This window comes from Sparus aurata, chromosome 3 (assembly GCF_900880675.1).
Source record: "Sparus aurata chromosome 3, fSpaAur1.1, whole genome shotgun sequence".
Taxonomy (NCBI): Eukaryota; Metazoa; Chordata; class Actinopteri; order Spariformes; family Sparidae; genus Sparus; species Sparus aurata.
Window position 1 is genome coordinate 16,159,127 of NC_044189.1, and position 14,552 is coordinate 16,173,678.

The 14,552-nt window shown below is 43.0% G+C and overlaps 1 protein-coding gene across 9 annotated transcripts in view; it reads right to left on the reverse strand.

Moving 5' to 3' along the window:
• kcnq4 (potassium voltage-gated channel subfamily Q member 4) overlaps window positions 1-14,552 on the reverse strand; it is a 51,275-nt gene that overhangs the window by 14,703 nt on the left and 22,020 nt on the right. For 2 of the 9 annotated variants that reach the window (XM_030411584.1, XM_030411583.1), the window contains exons 2-9: window positions 5,702-5,792; window positions 4,515-4,641; window positions 4,223-4,398; window positions 3,492-3,617; window positions 2,451-2,561; window positions 2,276-2,371; window positions 2,046-2,134; window positions 1,283-1,408 (exon numbers count right to left, since the gene is read on the reverse strand). In XM_030411584.1, coding sequence (XP_030267444.1) covers window positions 1,283-1,408; window positions 2,046-2,134; window positions 2,276-2,371; window positions 2,451-2,561; window positions 3,492-3,617; window positions 4,223-4,398; window positions 4,515-4,641; window positions 5,702-5,792 — 942 coding nt within the window. Of the gene's footprint in view, window positions 1-280; window positions 338-889; window positions 911-1,282; window positions 1,409-2,045; window positions 2,135-2,275; window positions 2,372-2,450; window positions 2,562-3,491; window positions 3,618-4,222; window positions 4,399-4,514; window positions 4,642-5,701; window positions 5,793-14,552 lie in introns of all 9 variants that reach the window. The other 7 variants (XM_030411589.1, XM_030411588.1, XM_030411581.1 and 4 more) reach the window with 6 other exon arrangements.

The following is a 14,552-nucleotide window of genomic DNA, read 5'->3' on the forward strand; positions in this document are numbered from 1 at the left end:
CACAGTAAATAAATGATTCACTCAAGCATTTGTGGACCAGAGTACAGTGGCTGTTATGTGCGGGATATGGTTGGACATATGACAGATCATGGCATCTGCTACCTCAGGCAATTTTAATGATGACTGATGTGCAACATTAAGCAAGCCACTGCGCCAGTCCACAAATGTTGAGTGTTTCAGGTAAGATGAGCAGGTTGTGTGTGAGTTAAAGAAGAAGTAGGAGTGGTGTTATAGATTTGGTTTTATCGTTCCCCGTGCACAGGCTTGTTGCCGTGGATACCTCTGCTTGCGGCCAGCGTGAATCCGGAAGAGACCCCGTTTTTTAGAAAGGAGCTGACTGGGGAGACACACAAGGCAGAGGGAGAGAGGGTGAGGGGCAGAGAGGAGAGCAGGGAGTGTGTGTGTGAAGGAGGACATGAAGTCCTGGGACACAGCTTGGGTACACGGTGAACCCGTGAGGAAAGAACAGGAAGAGAGGGTGAGGTGTGGCATCTCAATACTCCAAATTGCCCTTTCCTAGTGTTAGAAGATATACTTCTTAGAGGCATTTTTGGATTATGGAGACACACACACACAGAGTGAGAAGTGAGGAGGTCGGTGTGAAGGATCATGCAAAGGTAGTAGGTGTCACCTGAGCATATTCATCGAGAGAGAGAGCCTGGTAAACATCAAGATGTGACAACAACCCCTCACATCAAAGTCATCTCAACCAGCAACACTTGCATGATACAGGTAAACTAATGTGCTTCTCTCATCTAATGCATGCATAATTCCATTAGTCCCTTCTTTTCCCTGGTTTATGCTACAGGAGTTATGAACCTGATGCAGCTCTAGCTATATGGATAACCCTTTAAACCAACAAGCACAGCTCTGGACTTGAAGAACAAACCTGCATGGAACTTCTGCCTTCCTGAGAACAGATGAAGGATGGAGGGTGGACGGCACGGAAAAGGTGTGATGGAGATAAAGGGAAAGAAAGAGGGAGACAGGAAGAGGCAACCAGTGAGTGAACAGCGGGAGGCGGTGGAGATGGCGAAAGTATGAGCTAAGCAGACAAAAATGCAGAGAAGCCAGGGGGGGCCTGCAACACAGTGGTCTCAGATCAGCGTTAGTGACACATTGTTAGATACACAACACGTCCATGCAGAAAAGCTCCGGAAACCTGGATTTTCTTTGTGCACCTGTTGAATGTTCTGGTCTGCGTGTGTGCATGAGTATGGGTAGACTTTATGCCACCTGTCTGGATGTACTGTGAGGCTGTGTGAGGTGGCGGGGTGCGTACCTGTCCCCCGACAGGTAGGGGGAGCTGTAGGGCCGCAGCCCAGACAGCAGCGTGTGGTTGGAGTTGTAGAGAACCTTCTTGGTGTTACGCTGTCGCTGGAGGTGACTGAACAGTAGCGTCAGTTCTCTGACAACCCACGTGCACAAATAAAACAAAACAAAAAAAACACATGACAAATGAAAACAAAAAACAACAAAATATGAAAAACTCAAACAACAAAAAGGCCACTTGAATGGTCCAAACGCTCAAAAGAAGAGGGATACTTGAGAGGAAGAAGTGAAAATATGAATTTAAGTGAACGTTTTGAATGTCTTGAGTTTCTGTATGTGTTTCTCATGTTCCCCTCCTTTTAAGCAAAACAGAAATTAGTTAAATTAATTAAATTAGAAACCACTGCGTAAAAACCAAAGTAATGGAAATGTAACTATATAGTTGTGACAGAAGCTTTTGAAATGAATGGGCCCCAATTGAAAATAGTCATTTAAAAATCAGAGGAAACACCAATCTTAAAACTTAAAACCACCACAGGGTTCCTGTCGGACAAAAGTTGTAGAGTAATTGTGCGATGTTCGATTTTTATATTTTTCATGATAATATGAATGTATGACCAGGAACCAAAAGTATCACTGATTATTGTGATGCAGCTCTGAAATCTCTGTCTGCATTTATTACAACACTTCAAACAAAGAACCGAAGACAACCACAGATTTCTAATGGCTGGATCCACTCAGCGCTGCACATGGAGACAGATGGGAGAACCTACCTGAACGAAGGCAACATGCTGTCATAGAAGTACCATGTGGCTGTCAGATAGGAGTGTTTGGCATCTGTAGAGTAGAGACGCCATGCAGCCTAAAGGAAGACACACACGCATGACACAGAAATAGAAAGTCAAACGCCGGAGTGTGAATTTATTAAACAATAATGATCTTTTAAATGATTTGGCATTCAACATCGTATCGCATACTGTTGACTGTTCACTGTGGCCGTTACCTGGATCAGGTTGGCAGCAGGCATCCTCCTCTTCTCAAAGTGCTTCTGCCGGTGCTGCTCTTGCACCTTCAAGGCAAAGCCCGACCCCAGAATTCCCTATGGGTCAGAGGTCAAATCAAAGTCATGAGAAGAGCCACAAGCATAGTTGGGAGTCAGTGCAATAAAAGAGACTTACCGCAGGCAGGGCGAAGAAGGAGACTCCCAGAAGAGCAAAGCTGGCAGCTAGGAGTCGCCCCTGCCAGGTTCGAGGGGTCTTGTCACCGTACCCGATAGTGGTTAGAGTAATCTGGGTGGGTGAAAAAAATATAGATGATCTCAACACGCACAAAATGATCACAAATGCAAAGTGTGTCATTACATTTGCACAATGCTACATTTGTGTTTCCTCTTAAACTCAATGATTAATGTGTTTTATATCTCAGTTTGGCACACAAGCTTAAGTTGTCCACAGTACAAAAACTCCACATGAGAAAATATTTGGTGTTGAACTCCAGGAGATTGGGTTGTCCAGTGATCGGAAGGTCACTGGTTCGATTCTCCACCTCCCCTGTCTGCACAAAGTGTCCTTTAGCAAGATACTAAACCCCAAACCGCTCCTGATGAGCAGGCCGGCACTTTGCATGGCAGCGTCTGCCATCAGTGTATGAACGTGTGTGGATGGGTGAATGTGACAAGTGCTGTAAAGTGATTTGAGTGGTCAGTAGACTGGGAGAGCACTATAGAAAGTCCATTCACCATCCATTAAATCACATGCTTTGGGGTCGTCAGTTATTAATCACGTAACTGTTAATGAAAGTTCACTGATCTTGATAAAATGATCTATAATCTTCCTGCCTGAATGTCACACATTCTCATGTCAATGTGCAGTTTATACAACCGTTTTTGACTAAATGTTCTACCTAATATCATGAATTCAAAGCTTGCCAACACTCAGTTCTCTGTTGATGCCGGAAAAATCCTCTGAACAGTTATCATAAATATTATATTTCAAAACCGCACACAGTTGTTAAGGACTGTAGTGTGCTTTTGTTCTGTATCATTGTTAATTGGTTGCACTTTTATTGTAATTATTATGTTATTGTTATATACTATACTCACCTGTATTGTCTGTATTGCCTGCTGCCCTCTTGTTTCTGATCTGTCTCTTTTTGGAAATAATTGACTTCAGTGGTAAATCTTACATCTTGTATGCATGTGTGCATTATGTAGTACTCACAGTCCCCCACCAGAGGGAGTCTGCATAGGTGACAAAGTCATCATTGCTGTCTTTCTCTGCCAGGTAAACGAGGAAGGAGGCAAAGATCAGGACCAGGAACCCTATGTACCAGGCTGTAATCAGCTCCTGAGAGAAAGCAACAGAGAGGTTGGTATCAATCACACCTGTCAGCAGCAGCAGCAGCAGCATCCTTACCGCCATAATCCCTGTTGTCATTACCATATCACTATCATCATTATTGGCTAAACTCCCACCATCATCACATTTGGGCTTCCACTTTGACTTGGCTGCACGGTTCTGCTTGGACGCCCGATGCATCAATTCATCATCATCACCGCCGTCTGACTGTGTTGTGCGGTCGACCGGTGGGTGTGAGGTGTTTGGGTCAGCACAAAAACGAACAACTAATTGCCCAAAATGAGCGGCTTAAGGGGAGCCTGGTGTTTGAATGTAATCACATAACAGCTGGTCATCAGTAGACTCACCACATATTCCTCAACACTGAGAGTTATTAAGTTATTTATCCAATTTATCCATCCTGTCCATAATGGCCGGCCTTTTAATACCTCCAGCCCTCAATCTCCTTCCTATTCTCATAATAACCGCATTGTGGCCACCACGCATTAGTAGACTTTAAATGTTTTACTATCCAGTGTCTCAAAAATAAACAAGACAAAGTGTGCATTTGTAATCAACCATGTGTAAAAAGCAACTATATTTAGCAGTCCCACCTTGCTGTGAGCATAAACAACTGAGCCCAGCAGTTTCCAGGTGCCTCCCCGTCGGTCCATACGAACCATACGCAAGATCTGCAGGAAGCGCATGCTGCGCAGGGCTGACGTGGCGAAGATGTTGCCTTGCGTCCCAGCTGCTATCACCGCCAACGATGCCACGAACACTATGAAGTCTACAGAGAGGGAACGCAGACAGAAGAGTCATTAAGAAGCGATAAGATTTCACTGTTTTCTTACGAGCACATACAGGACTCTGGGGTGGGTTTGCGCACTGTTCACACACACTCACCTATGACACAGAAGGGCTTCCTGGCAAATCTCAGCCTTCCCTGCCATCCTCGGTATCTGCAGCAACAGCCAGCCGCCCAGATCCTGATGAAGTACTCCAACCCAAACACCACAATCATCACAAACTCCTACAAACCACACACACACACACGCATACAGAGACACAGACACACAGGTCAGTGACATGCACCAGTGTGTAGAGTGTAGCGTTTGACACACTACCCAAACAAAATGACCACCACTTTGTAAAGAATTGTTTTGTACATGTTTTTCTTTCCATTTAAAAGTCAAATATATATATATATTTTTAAAGATAAAATCCTTACATTTAGGCAATAAATCTCATATTAATAAAACAACTGTAAGTTGTAAGCAATGTCACCAATCATGTGAAGCTGCCACACTGCCTCTACTGAGCTGAAATAAGGATTATACAGATCATACCTTTGAGTACTGTTAGCAGTCATGTGTAGCTGCTACATATCTGCACAACTATACTGACATTTTTTTTTATTTACCTGGTGGGTAAAATAAAGGCTGAAATGTTTCAAAGCAAGATTGTTTTATTCCATGAAAGACTGAATTCAAACCATTAAGTTCCACCATAGCAGTCACAGCCTATTAACACACCACTTTGTCAGTCTTCTCTCTATCTCTCTGTCTCTCTTGCTTCATCAGTCTTCAAGACTGTACAGGCAGTTTAAGGTGCACTGGACCAGTCAGTCATTAGGGCAAATGTTTGTGTAAGTAACGTCCACTAATGGCTGATTGCCTGCTAATGGCCGGGTGATTGATCGACAGAGCGAACTGAGGGAATGTGAAAGACAGGAGTCCCACCATTAAATAACACGCGAAGATGAGCAAGGTGGGAAGAGAGAGCTGAGAGAAGACAAGTCAGGTTCAGAAGGTGAAAGCGAGTGTCCATTACCTTTCACTAAAGCAGCTGGAGCACAGAGGAAGAGGGGAGATTATGGGATAGCTATTAGGATTAGTGGATCGTGTCTGTGATTTCCTGCTCAGTCAACAACACCTGAATCCTCCCACCTGCTTACATGGCTGTCTGTGCCTCCACTGGCAAACACGTCAACACATACGCAAGCACATACGCTGCAGTAAGCGAGACCCCGTGTATAATAAGAGTATGAAAATTGATGCTGAAGCAGTCACGTGTGCGTGACAGGGTCTCACCAGGATGAAGAGTCCTTGGTTGGCGAACTTCTGGTGTTCGGGGATGGTGGAGAACACAGACAGCACCAAGCAGCTGAACACCAACAGAAAACTGAAACACACAATCACACAAAGGTCAGCAGGTCAGTAAACGCATTTCAAAATACATACCAGGAATCAGAACAAGAATAAGAACTCTTAACTGATTAATCATCAGTGGGCTGAATAAAACTCATTAAAGTGTGTTTTTCTCCCTCTTTGAGTGATTAGCCAACAGAGAAAAATGCAAATAGACAGGAAGAGATGATTGTTGATCCATAAAACACCGGCACAGCAAGTCATAAACAATAGAGCAGCACAAGATTCAGAGCAATGTAAGCCAGTACAGTGCAGTTTTATTATAAATAACTAATAATATACATTAATTATTATGTTATAACATGCTCAGACTGAACATTTAAGTCAGGTCAACCTCATGGTAAGATATTTGTTTAATGTTAAACTCTTGTTTCTGGAGAAATACCTAGAGACTAGACAAAAGGCAGCATCTACAGATGTGCTGAAGTAGTTTACTCTCATCCTGCCGGTAAATTGCACAGTAGAAAAGTGTTCTCTTGTTTTAGCACTTGTTTCAGAGGAAGACTGGGACCCTGAAGCTCTTACTTGGACAAAAATGACTGTTCGACAGAAGTAATGGCCACTTCAGACTAAGATCTACTCCAGAATAATACAAAACATAAATTCTCGTAAATTGTGTCTTGTGCTCAAGGTGCTCTCATGTTAGTATAAACAGGAAGTCTCTGCCACGACACTGGAGAAGTGAGAAGTCTCCACAAAACGATCTCTATCGCTAACTTGGGCTCAGGGCGAAAAAAGAGACGCGATCATGTCGCCTGTATGAGGAACACACTGCTGAGCACACTGCAAACAGTCGAGGAAATGCAATCGTTTTCAATCCGCAAACATTTTATCACACACATTTGCTGTTCATAATTCCAACATTCCACCCACGGCGTGAATTCCTCTTTTAGGAGAAACATGAAAGATGCTGGAGCGCTCTTATGTTTAAACCCTTGTAGGAACAGGCTACAAACTACCTGTCAAATAACAAGTACTCCTTCAAAAGATGTCCCTCACTTATGATGATGCATTAACTTTAACTTCACAGTTAAAACATTTATGTTTTTAAATGGTGCGCTGCAGAAAAGACAGATGTTGGCACTTATGTGGTTACAGCCACACTGGCCCACTTAACCAGTGGAAAAATAGTTATTGTTAGATGTTGTTTGAGTGGAACCGCTGACAGCGAGATTAAAAAGATCTACGGTATCACCCGACAGAGGAGAGGTGGAATTTCATTTCAGATAAAGCCAGGAAATAAAGCCCATTTTGTGCTTTCATCATGTTTCGTCGATCATTATATCCTGCGCCTTACTCTACACTACGTACGCTAAGTTCTTTCTTTTTGTGGTATATCATGGGTTTTATCATATCCCATTTTTTGGTATTCAAAAAAGAATATAAAGTCAGTCAACCAGAACCCTAGAAATAACCTGTTATTGTAGTATAAGTTGACCCCAAAATGTGTGAAAAAAAAAATAAGAACTGAGAGGGAGAGAGAAGTGAGAACACGCCCCAGCGCTGCCTGCACTGTGCCATGTGAATAGCGAACAGCGAAGCAGGATTAGCCAGGTGGCAGCTGCTGGTCCAGCTGGTCTACATGTCAGAGCCCAAAGTTAGAGAACACTTGCTGCCCGTTAAACCAATTCTCATGGTCTCACACAATGGTGCCCTTTCTCTTCCATCAGTAATGCGATCAACAGGTCTCTCACCAGGCTAATGTGTGTGAAATGAAACGCACTTTAACCATTGCATTAAAAAGCTCATTAATCCGAAAAACAGGAAGAGAAACTTGCAAATCACAAATAAACACATTTCAGCCAGCAGAAGAGGGCATAAGAAAGAGCCATTTCCCCTCAAACTAAAACAAGGTAGGCTAAAAGTAATCAAAGTGAAACAGTGAAATTGTTTATGAAAAGTCATGGATCATGGTTAGAATAGTTAACATTAGTCAAAAGTCATGGAAAAACTGTTGAAATAGGCTGGTTTAAGATAGCTAAAATTAATTTGAAAAAAAAAAAACAGCTTAAATAGTTAATTTAAAGTAATGGATCAAAAGCTAAAGTAGTTAATGCAAAGGATAAAAAGTTTTAATAGTTAGCAAATGTAAAGGATAAAAAGTTTTAATAGTTAGCAAATGTAAAGGATAAAAAGTTTTAATAGTTAGCAAAATATAAAGCATAAACAGTAAAAATAGTTAAATTCTTCTACTTGAAGTGATAGAAGGAATGCAAATTTGACCAAATCAAACCTGAACACTGACAATCCATTTGTCAAGAAATTTAATAGCTATGTCACAACATCACTTTTTGTCATGTTAGCAAATGAAATGAAGAGTTTGATGGGTGGGGGGGTGATGAGGGGTTAGCCCTACTTCAGCTCATCTGATACGGATGCGGGAGTACCCAAGTCTTAAAAAAAGGGCAAGAACGACCCTTGAAGAGGATTGCTGAGTGAAAGTTCATAACCACAGGAACATAGGGATGGTACATTACCAAAACAGAATTTCTGGTAATTCAAATATCTGATTAGAGTCCGCCGTGTTCGATCTGAAAAGCCTGATTCCCCGACATCTATTCTCTCTGTCTGACACTGCATGCAAAAACAGCGGTTTGTGTGTGGAGCTGATGAATGATCAACATCTCTGACAGCTTTGGTTCCGTATGCCCGCCCGGCCACAGTTTCCAGATGGCGAGACATTAAAATAAGAAGTCAAAGTAGATCTTAGACAGCTAGAAAGACGGCGGACACCAAGTGTGAATAAACAGAAACGCCCAAATTACTACTGTATATTTCTCAGCCCAGCGAGCCGTGCACGGAGAAGAGCTTGTGCTTCAGCCGCGGTGGAGTTAGTTTAAGACAACACACCCCGATGACTCTCTGCAAACTATGCATTTTGGCCGTTCATCAGTAATATGCTGACTAAACCGTCTGTCTTTTTCCCCTCAATTAACTCAATGCACTATGTGTATTTGGGGGGGCAGCATCTCAGGTGGTTTCATTCATTGACTCATGCTTTATGACAGGAAACAAGTTGCAGCGCAGGTAGTTGGATCGACACCTCGGCTTTTTACAAAATGCAGACGCACCATTCCCGTACAAATAAGTTATGAAGGCAACTCCGTATTTAACTGAATGTGATACCGTCCCTCACATGCAGTAACTCCAAAACACCGCGCAGAGTTACTGCCAACACAGCTCCACAGAACTGTTTACGCAGTCGGTTTGAGTAATCACAATGTAGAATTCTGCTTGGTGTCGTGTAACAAACCCCTCAAACCTCACCTCATTCAGACCACAAGCCACAGGCAGGCCTCAATTCACAATATCTGCCAAACTCACACATGGCTGCAATACACCACTAACACCATCTATGTCGCAGTCCTCCAAGAAAATGTCTGTGTCTTAAAGAACGAGTGAGGCTGACAATGTTATATCATTACTGTGGTATTTCTACCACTATGGGGAAAAGGATATTCTTTATTTCGATTGTTACTTGTTCACAAATCCCAAAGAAAAGACCAAAACCAGCTATGTATTCATCAATCTCTTCATACTCTCCAACTTCCCAGGTCGGTCTGTGGCTCTGAGCTTCGAGCCAAGTTGTTGCTGCTCATAACATAAATCTGTCACTAATCTATCGTTGCACTTTCATTCATCTTGCTAGCCATCAGTCAGTCTGTCAGTCGGTCCATTATTCCAAGTGTAAATCCACCGTGGTGTCCTCCATTGGTTTATAGCCTACCATCTTGAAACCTTGATTTTGCCATTACAGTCATTGCCATCCTGGTTTCTCTGAAGCCAAAAGTGCACATGTTTGGAGAGGTTGTAGCTGGAGAGCAAACACATTGCCGAGCCTGTATCCTGATTTGATCTGACTGAGAACCCGAGGACATGCCGTGGCAGTGAGTGTCTTGTCAATCACATGGTAGCCATGCCCTGAAGCACAGCCTGCTTTATTGTCTATCTTACTCTAAATGAGACCACAATTTACAAAATGAACGGAATATCTTCTAAAAAGCAACTGAAGTACAAGATTCGAGTCAATATTAATTCCAGTTTTAAACAGTCATTCATCTGACATCATCTACTTATGACTTGTACATAATTCATGAATGCAAATCCACAAATGCCTTCTTTGATCACCTCATCGTAAGTGTTTAGCTACACTTCCTCATACTGGATTGGATTTAAGTGACCTCAGAACGCCCGCCAGGACGACGCCTTTGCCCGTATTTGCTTAGTTGAATAAATAAATATATAAATGAACAAATACATTAATAAATAAATACATAAATAAATGAAATGAGGAGACTTTTAGGCCATGCAGAAAGGGAGTCACATTTCTGCTGAGGGCACACTTTCTCCACCGCCGCCCGCCCATCCACCCCTAGTACCAACATCCGCCATCCGCCATCCCTCCCTCCTTTCAGGGAAATGTCAATTAAGAGCAAAGCATCAGTCGAAATCCACCAAATCAGCAGGGTTGGTCCCATGGGGACATCAGGGTAGAAATCTGCTCAGCTCTGAGTGCTTTACGGATGAGCCTCAACAAAATGTCTCCATAATAAAATATTTCCATAAAAAACATTCACGGTTTAGGATTTAGAGAGGAGATGAAGTAATAACAGATTAACATTGTTCTCATGGCCAAGAAGAGTACATAAATCTTTAAAAATCTGTTTACAGGCGATGATCACAATGCCACCGCTCTGCATATGCGACTCAGGATGGTGTCTCGTCTGCTACAATGAGCCTGGACATGTGACCTGACCCAGGGTTGCAGTAAGGATACAGTAGAGTAAAAGCCTGACTCAATATACATGTCATAAGTGGGCATGTTAATGTATAGATGCACCACATATCGAGCAGCCAATCAAAGTCGCCATGACATAATGATTAAAACAATTTCTGAAAGTCATCCACTCGGGAGGTTTACTGTAAGGCTGTCTGCATTAGTAATTGCTCCAGAAGTTTTCATAAAGAATAATGCATGCTCGGCTGTATACACAGAATATCTGACTTTTCTCCAAAAGCGGAGCGAGTGCAATTTGTCTCGTGGACACTGCGGAGAATCAAGGAAAAAGCAAAAAGCAAGCGCAAGTAAGACAAAGAAAGAAAGACAGAAAGAAAGAGCGCACATAACTCTTTGCATTGTCATCTCTGTAAGTGTTATTCATTCACATTCACATCCCAGGTACAATATTATCTCTCCCCTGAAACTCTAACCGATCACTGTTACACACCACAAGCCCCTGTGTGTATAAAGTGCATACAATTTGGCTCCCGGCCTGTAAAGCTCCAGAGGGCCATGGCGCTGCTGGTGGGGCAGACAACAAACAAATGTACAGCAGACTACAGGGCAAACAGATTGCTTTTAACGGAAACTAGACAGGGTGCGTTCACTGCTGTTTTCCTGTAAAGCATACATATGTGAAAACCAAGCTATCACATCGCTTTGATTGGACTGTTGAAGCACTTTTAGTGAGATAAATAGGCATTACTAGTGCTGGTAAACATGTATGACACAGTGTGTGTTCCTGTATGTGCTCACTCTCCGCTTCACGCCAGTCACCGTGCCTGGAAAGAGAGAAGCTGAGCTGGACTGTGGGGGAATGTACTTTTGATTCAATCATCACTGGATGATAAAGCAGCTATCAGTTACACACAACAGAGGAGGCGGAGGGAGAGGAGAGGGGAGGGCGACGAAGAAGGCTGAAAGGGAAGATGCGGAGAAACTGAGGAAACTGAGGTAGAAAGATGTGAGGGCAGACAGATGATGATTGAAAGAGAAAGAAGGAGCAGCCTGAAGAGAAGGCTGTAAATCATATCCCAATATTTGCAGGCTATTATCGCAGTAAACAGTGTATCATTTGATGTTTTGAAATCTCCTCAAAAGATGCTAGGATGGGGTGACAAATTCAAACGTTGGAAAATGTAGAATGTTGATTCTAAATGTTATAGAAAAAGTCTCAATGGCATGATTTCCGGTTTGGAAGAGATAAGCTACTCTATGTCTAACGGTCCCTTTGTGGATCATGTCAGGGTGTCTTAACAGTGCATTTATTCATGTCTGAGTCTGAGAGAAACACTGTACAGCCAACAGTTGCTTCCACTACCTTCAACTGACGGATGGACTTTGTGTCAGTCCCTTTTTGTGACTGTGCTTGGTGTCCTCTGGCTTTTGAATACTCCACTAGAACTTTTGTGTCGTTGTGTACTGCTTAGTCATCGTATTTTGGTTTGCATGTTCAATTTCCTTATTTCCCTCCCCTTATTGTGAAGTACCTAATATATTTTACCCTGTTGTTTTTGTATGTGTGGGAGGGTACGTTTTGTTTTTTTGTGTGTGTGTTTTTGTATTTTGTATACTTATACAGTATTGGAAATGTCTTGATTATGAGAAGCATCACTATATGGACTTGGGAGATATTCAATAAACGCAGTGACAGATCATAATCCGGAATTTGCAGCCTATGTTGATTGTGGATTTTCTGGCCTCGGTTGCACAATAAAGTTGTAAAGTAACGTTTGCAGCGTCACCCTCTTGTATTGGACTGTGGGCAAAGACAAGTGGTCGATCTAAATCTGCCTCACAGCTATTATGAGGCACGTTAACTGTTTTCACCCTGAACTTACGTCTATAACCATAAAGAATACAGCAAGGACAGCTAATCAATAATGGACTAATAAAACGTTATCAACTTTGCCGTCCAGTTCTGAGAGGAGCAGGCAGCAGAATCATGTTTGTGATGTTCTCATGCCCTGTATGAGAGACGCCATGTGAAAATGTTTGTAGAACACCAAAGTCGTAATGCAAAACAGCAGAATCTTAATCGATTCTAATGATCCGCACCTCAAGTAGACATAATGACGACTGTAAGTGGGTAAAGTCAAGTATTAGAACAAGTAGAAAAGTCTGGTAAGTTCAGGAAATGACATCACTTCTCTATAAAGCTTAAAAGCATTGGACTGTGGGCAAAGACAAGCGGTCGATCTAAATCTGCCTCACAGCAATTACGAGGCACGTTAGCTGTTTTCACCCTGAACTTACGTCTACAGCCATAAAGTATACAGCAAGGACAGCTAATCAGTCATGGGCCGAGAAAATTTTATCAGCTTTGCCGTCCAACTCTGAGGAGCACGCAGCAGAATCATGTTTGTGATGTTCTCATGCCCTGTCTGAGAGACGCCATGTGAAAATGTTTGTAGAACAGCAGAATCTTAATCGGTATATAGTCTCATATTGCGATAATGATACAATATCGCTGCCGTGGAATGACTTAGAAAGAGGAATGGGAGAGAGCGAGCAGGAGAGGGATGAAGTTGGACATAGAGTGAAAGGACCCTCAGGTCAGGTCACTATACCTGTACATGTACAAGTGTATGTGTATGTGTGGCGCCAGACCTGATCAATGAGGCTCTGACAACAGCTTTCAGGAATTGACCCGCAAACTGTGCACACGCAGCAGGTGAACAAACACACAAACAGTCCAGTTATTGAACACACACCTGCAGTGACACCTTCCACAAGGACATCCGCAGGAACACACAGAGACCTGCTTAAACAAACGTACAGGAAAGGCTAAATCAGAGCGTGAGATTTATTTATAGCCGAGGATCACCGACATGTATGTGCACGTGTGTCAAAGTGTTGCACTTCACAACTTCTGCGTGTTTACAAAAGTGCAACTCACACACACCTGCCCTACACAATGCTAACGGCACCTAAGCGCTGACAAACAAGCAATAAAGAGAGGAACTATTGAGCCGCGTCGGGAGAGGAGTAAAGAGGCGAGCTAACGGTGAGTGAGAAGGAGGAGTGAGCCGAGAAAAGTGAAGGGGGAGGGAGCGGAGAAAAGAGGGGAGAAAGGTGGAAACAGTAGAAAGATATTAATAGCATTTCTCTCTCTTTAAATAGCGACTGCAGGCAAAATGTGCACAGGTAGGCTGCAAGAGCACTGCGCAGCACGGCTCAGAACACAGCTCCTGTTAGTTACCCCTACCTCCTCCTCCTCCTCCTTCTTCTTCTGGGACAGCAAACTTTTTTTGAGGCAGGAACAAAAAAAAAAAACAACACCACACAAACCAATCTGAGATGAAAAGTGCTTTTTCACGAGGAAAGGAGCTGACTGAGCGATTCAGAGGCTCCTGTACAGGGGGAGGAAGAGAGAGAGGGAGTGAGAGAAAACTTGACATGAGAGAGGAATGTGTTTGTTTTCCTCTGAATGCCACAACCTTCAGGAATATTACATGGCTAGATCAATTATTTACATAACTGAGAGTAACAGAGTTGCGTAATGCGCTCTGGTCACACAAAGGTGCACCCCGAGCGACGGGACACTTCCACGCAAATAATTTGCTTTATTACCTACACCGACCCAAAAGTGCCACACTCTCCGCTGCAGACACAAACCTCCTGTTTAAATAGGCGCTGTCGCACAACACACACACACACACACGCGCGCACATCCACACACACTGACTGCCACGCTGTTCCACCGTCTGTCCGCGGATGATGCATTTCAAACAGAGTGCCAATTAGACTGATACATTTTCCTTGCTGGAGAATGTCACTCGCAGTCACAGAAGCCATGGAAGTATCTGCCATCAACACACACACACACACACACACACAGTGTCTTTACTCTAACTCAGCCAATGTTACATCACATCATAATTGAGTTCTTTGTTCCCTGCTTTTGATTCATTGAAACTCTTCCTTTAGTAGCATCAAACACCGGGTAAACAG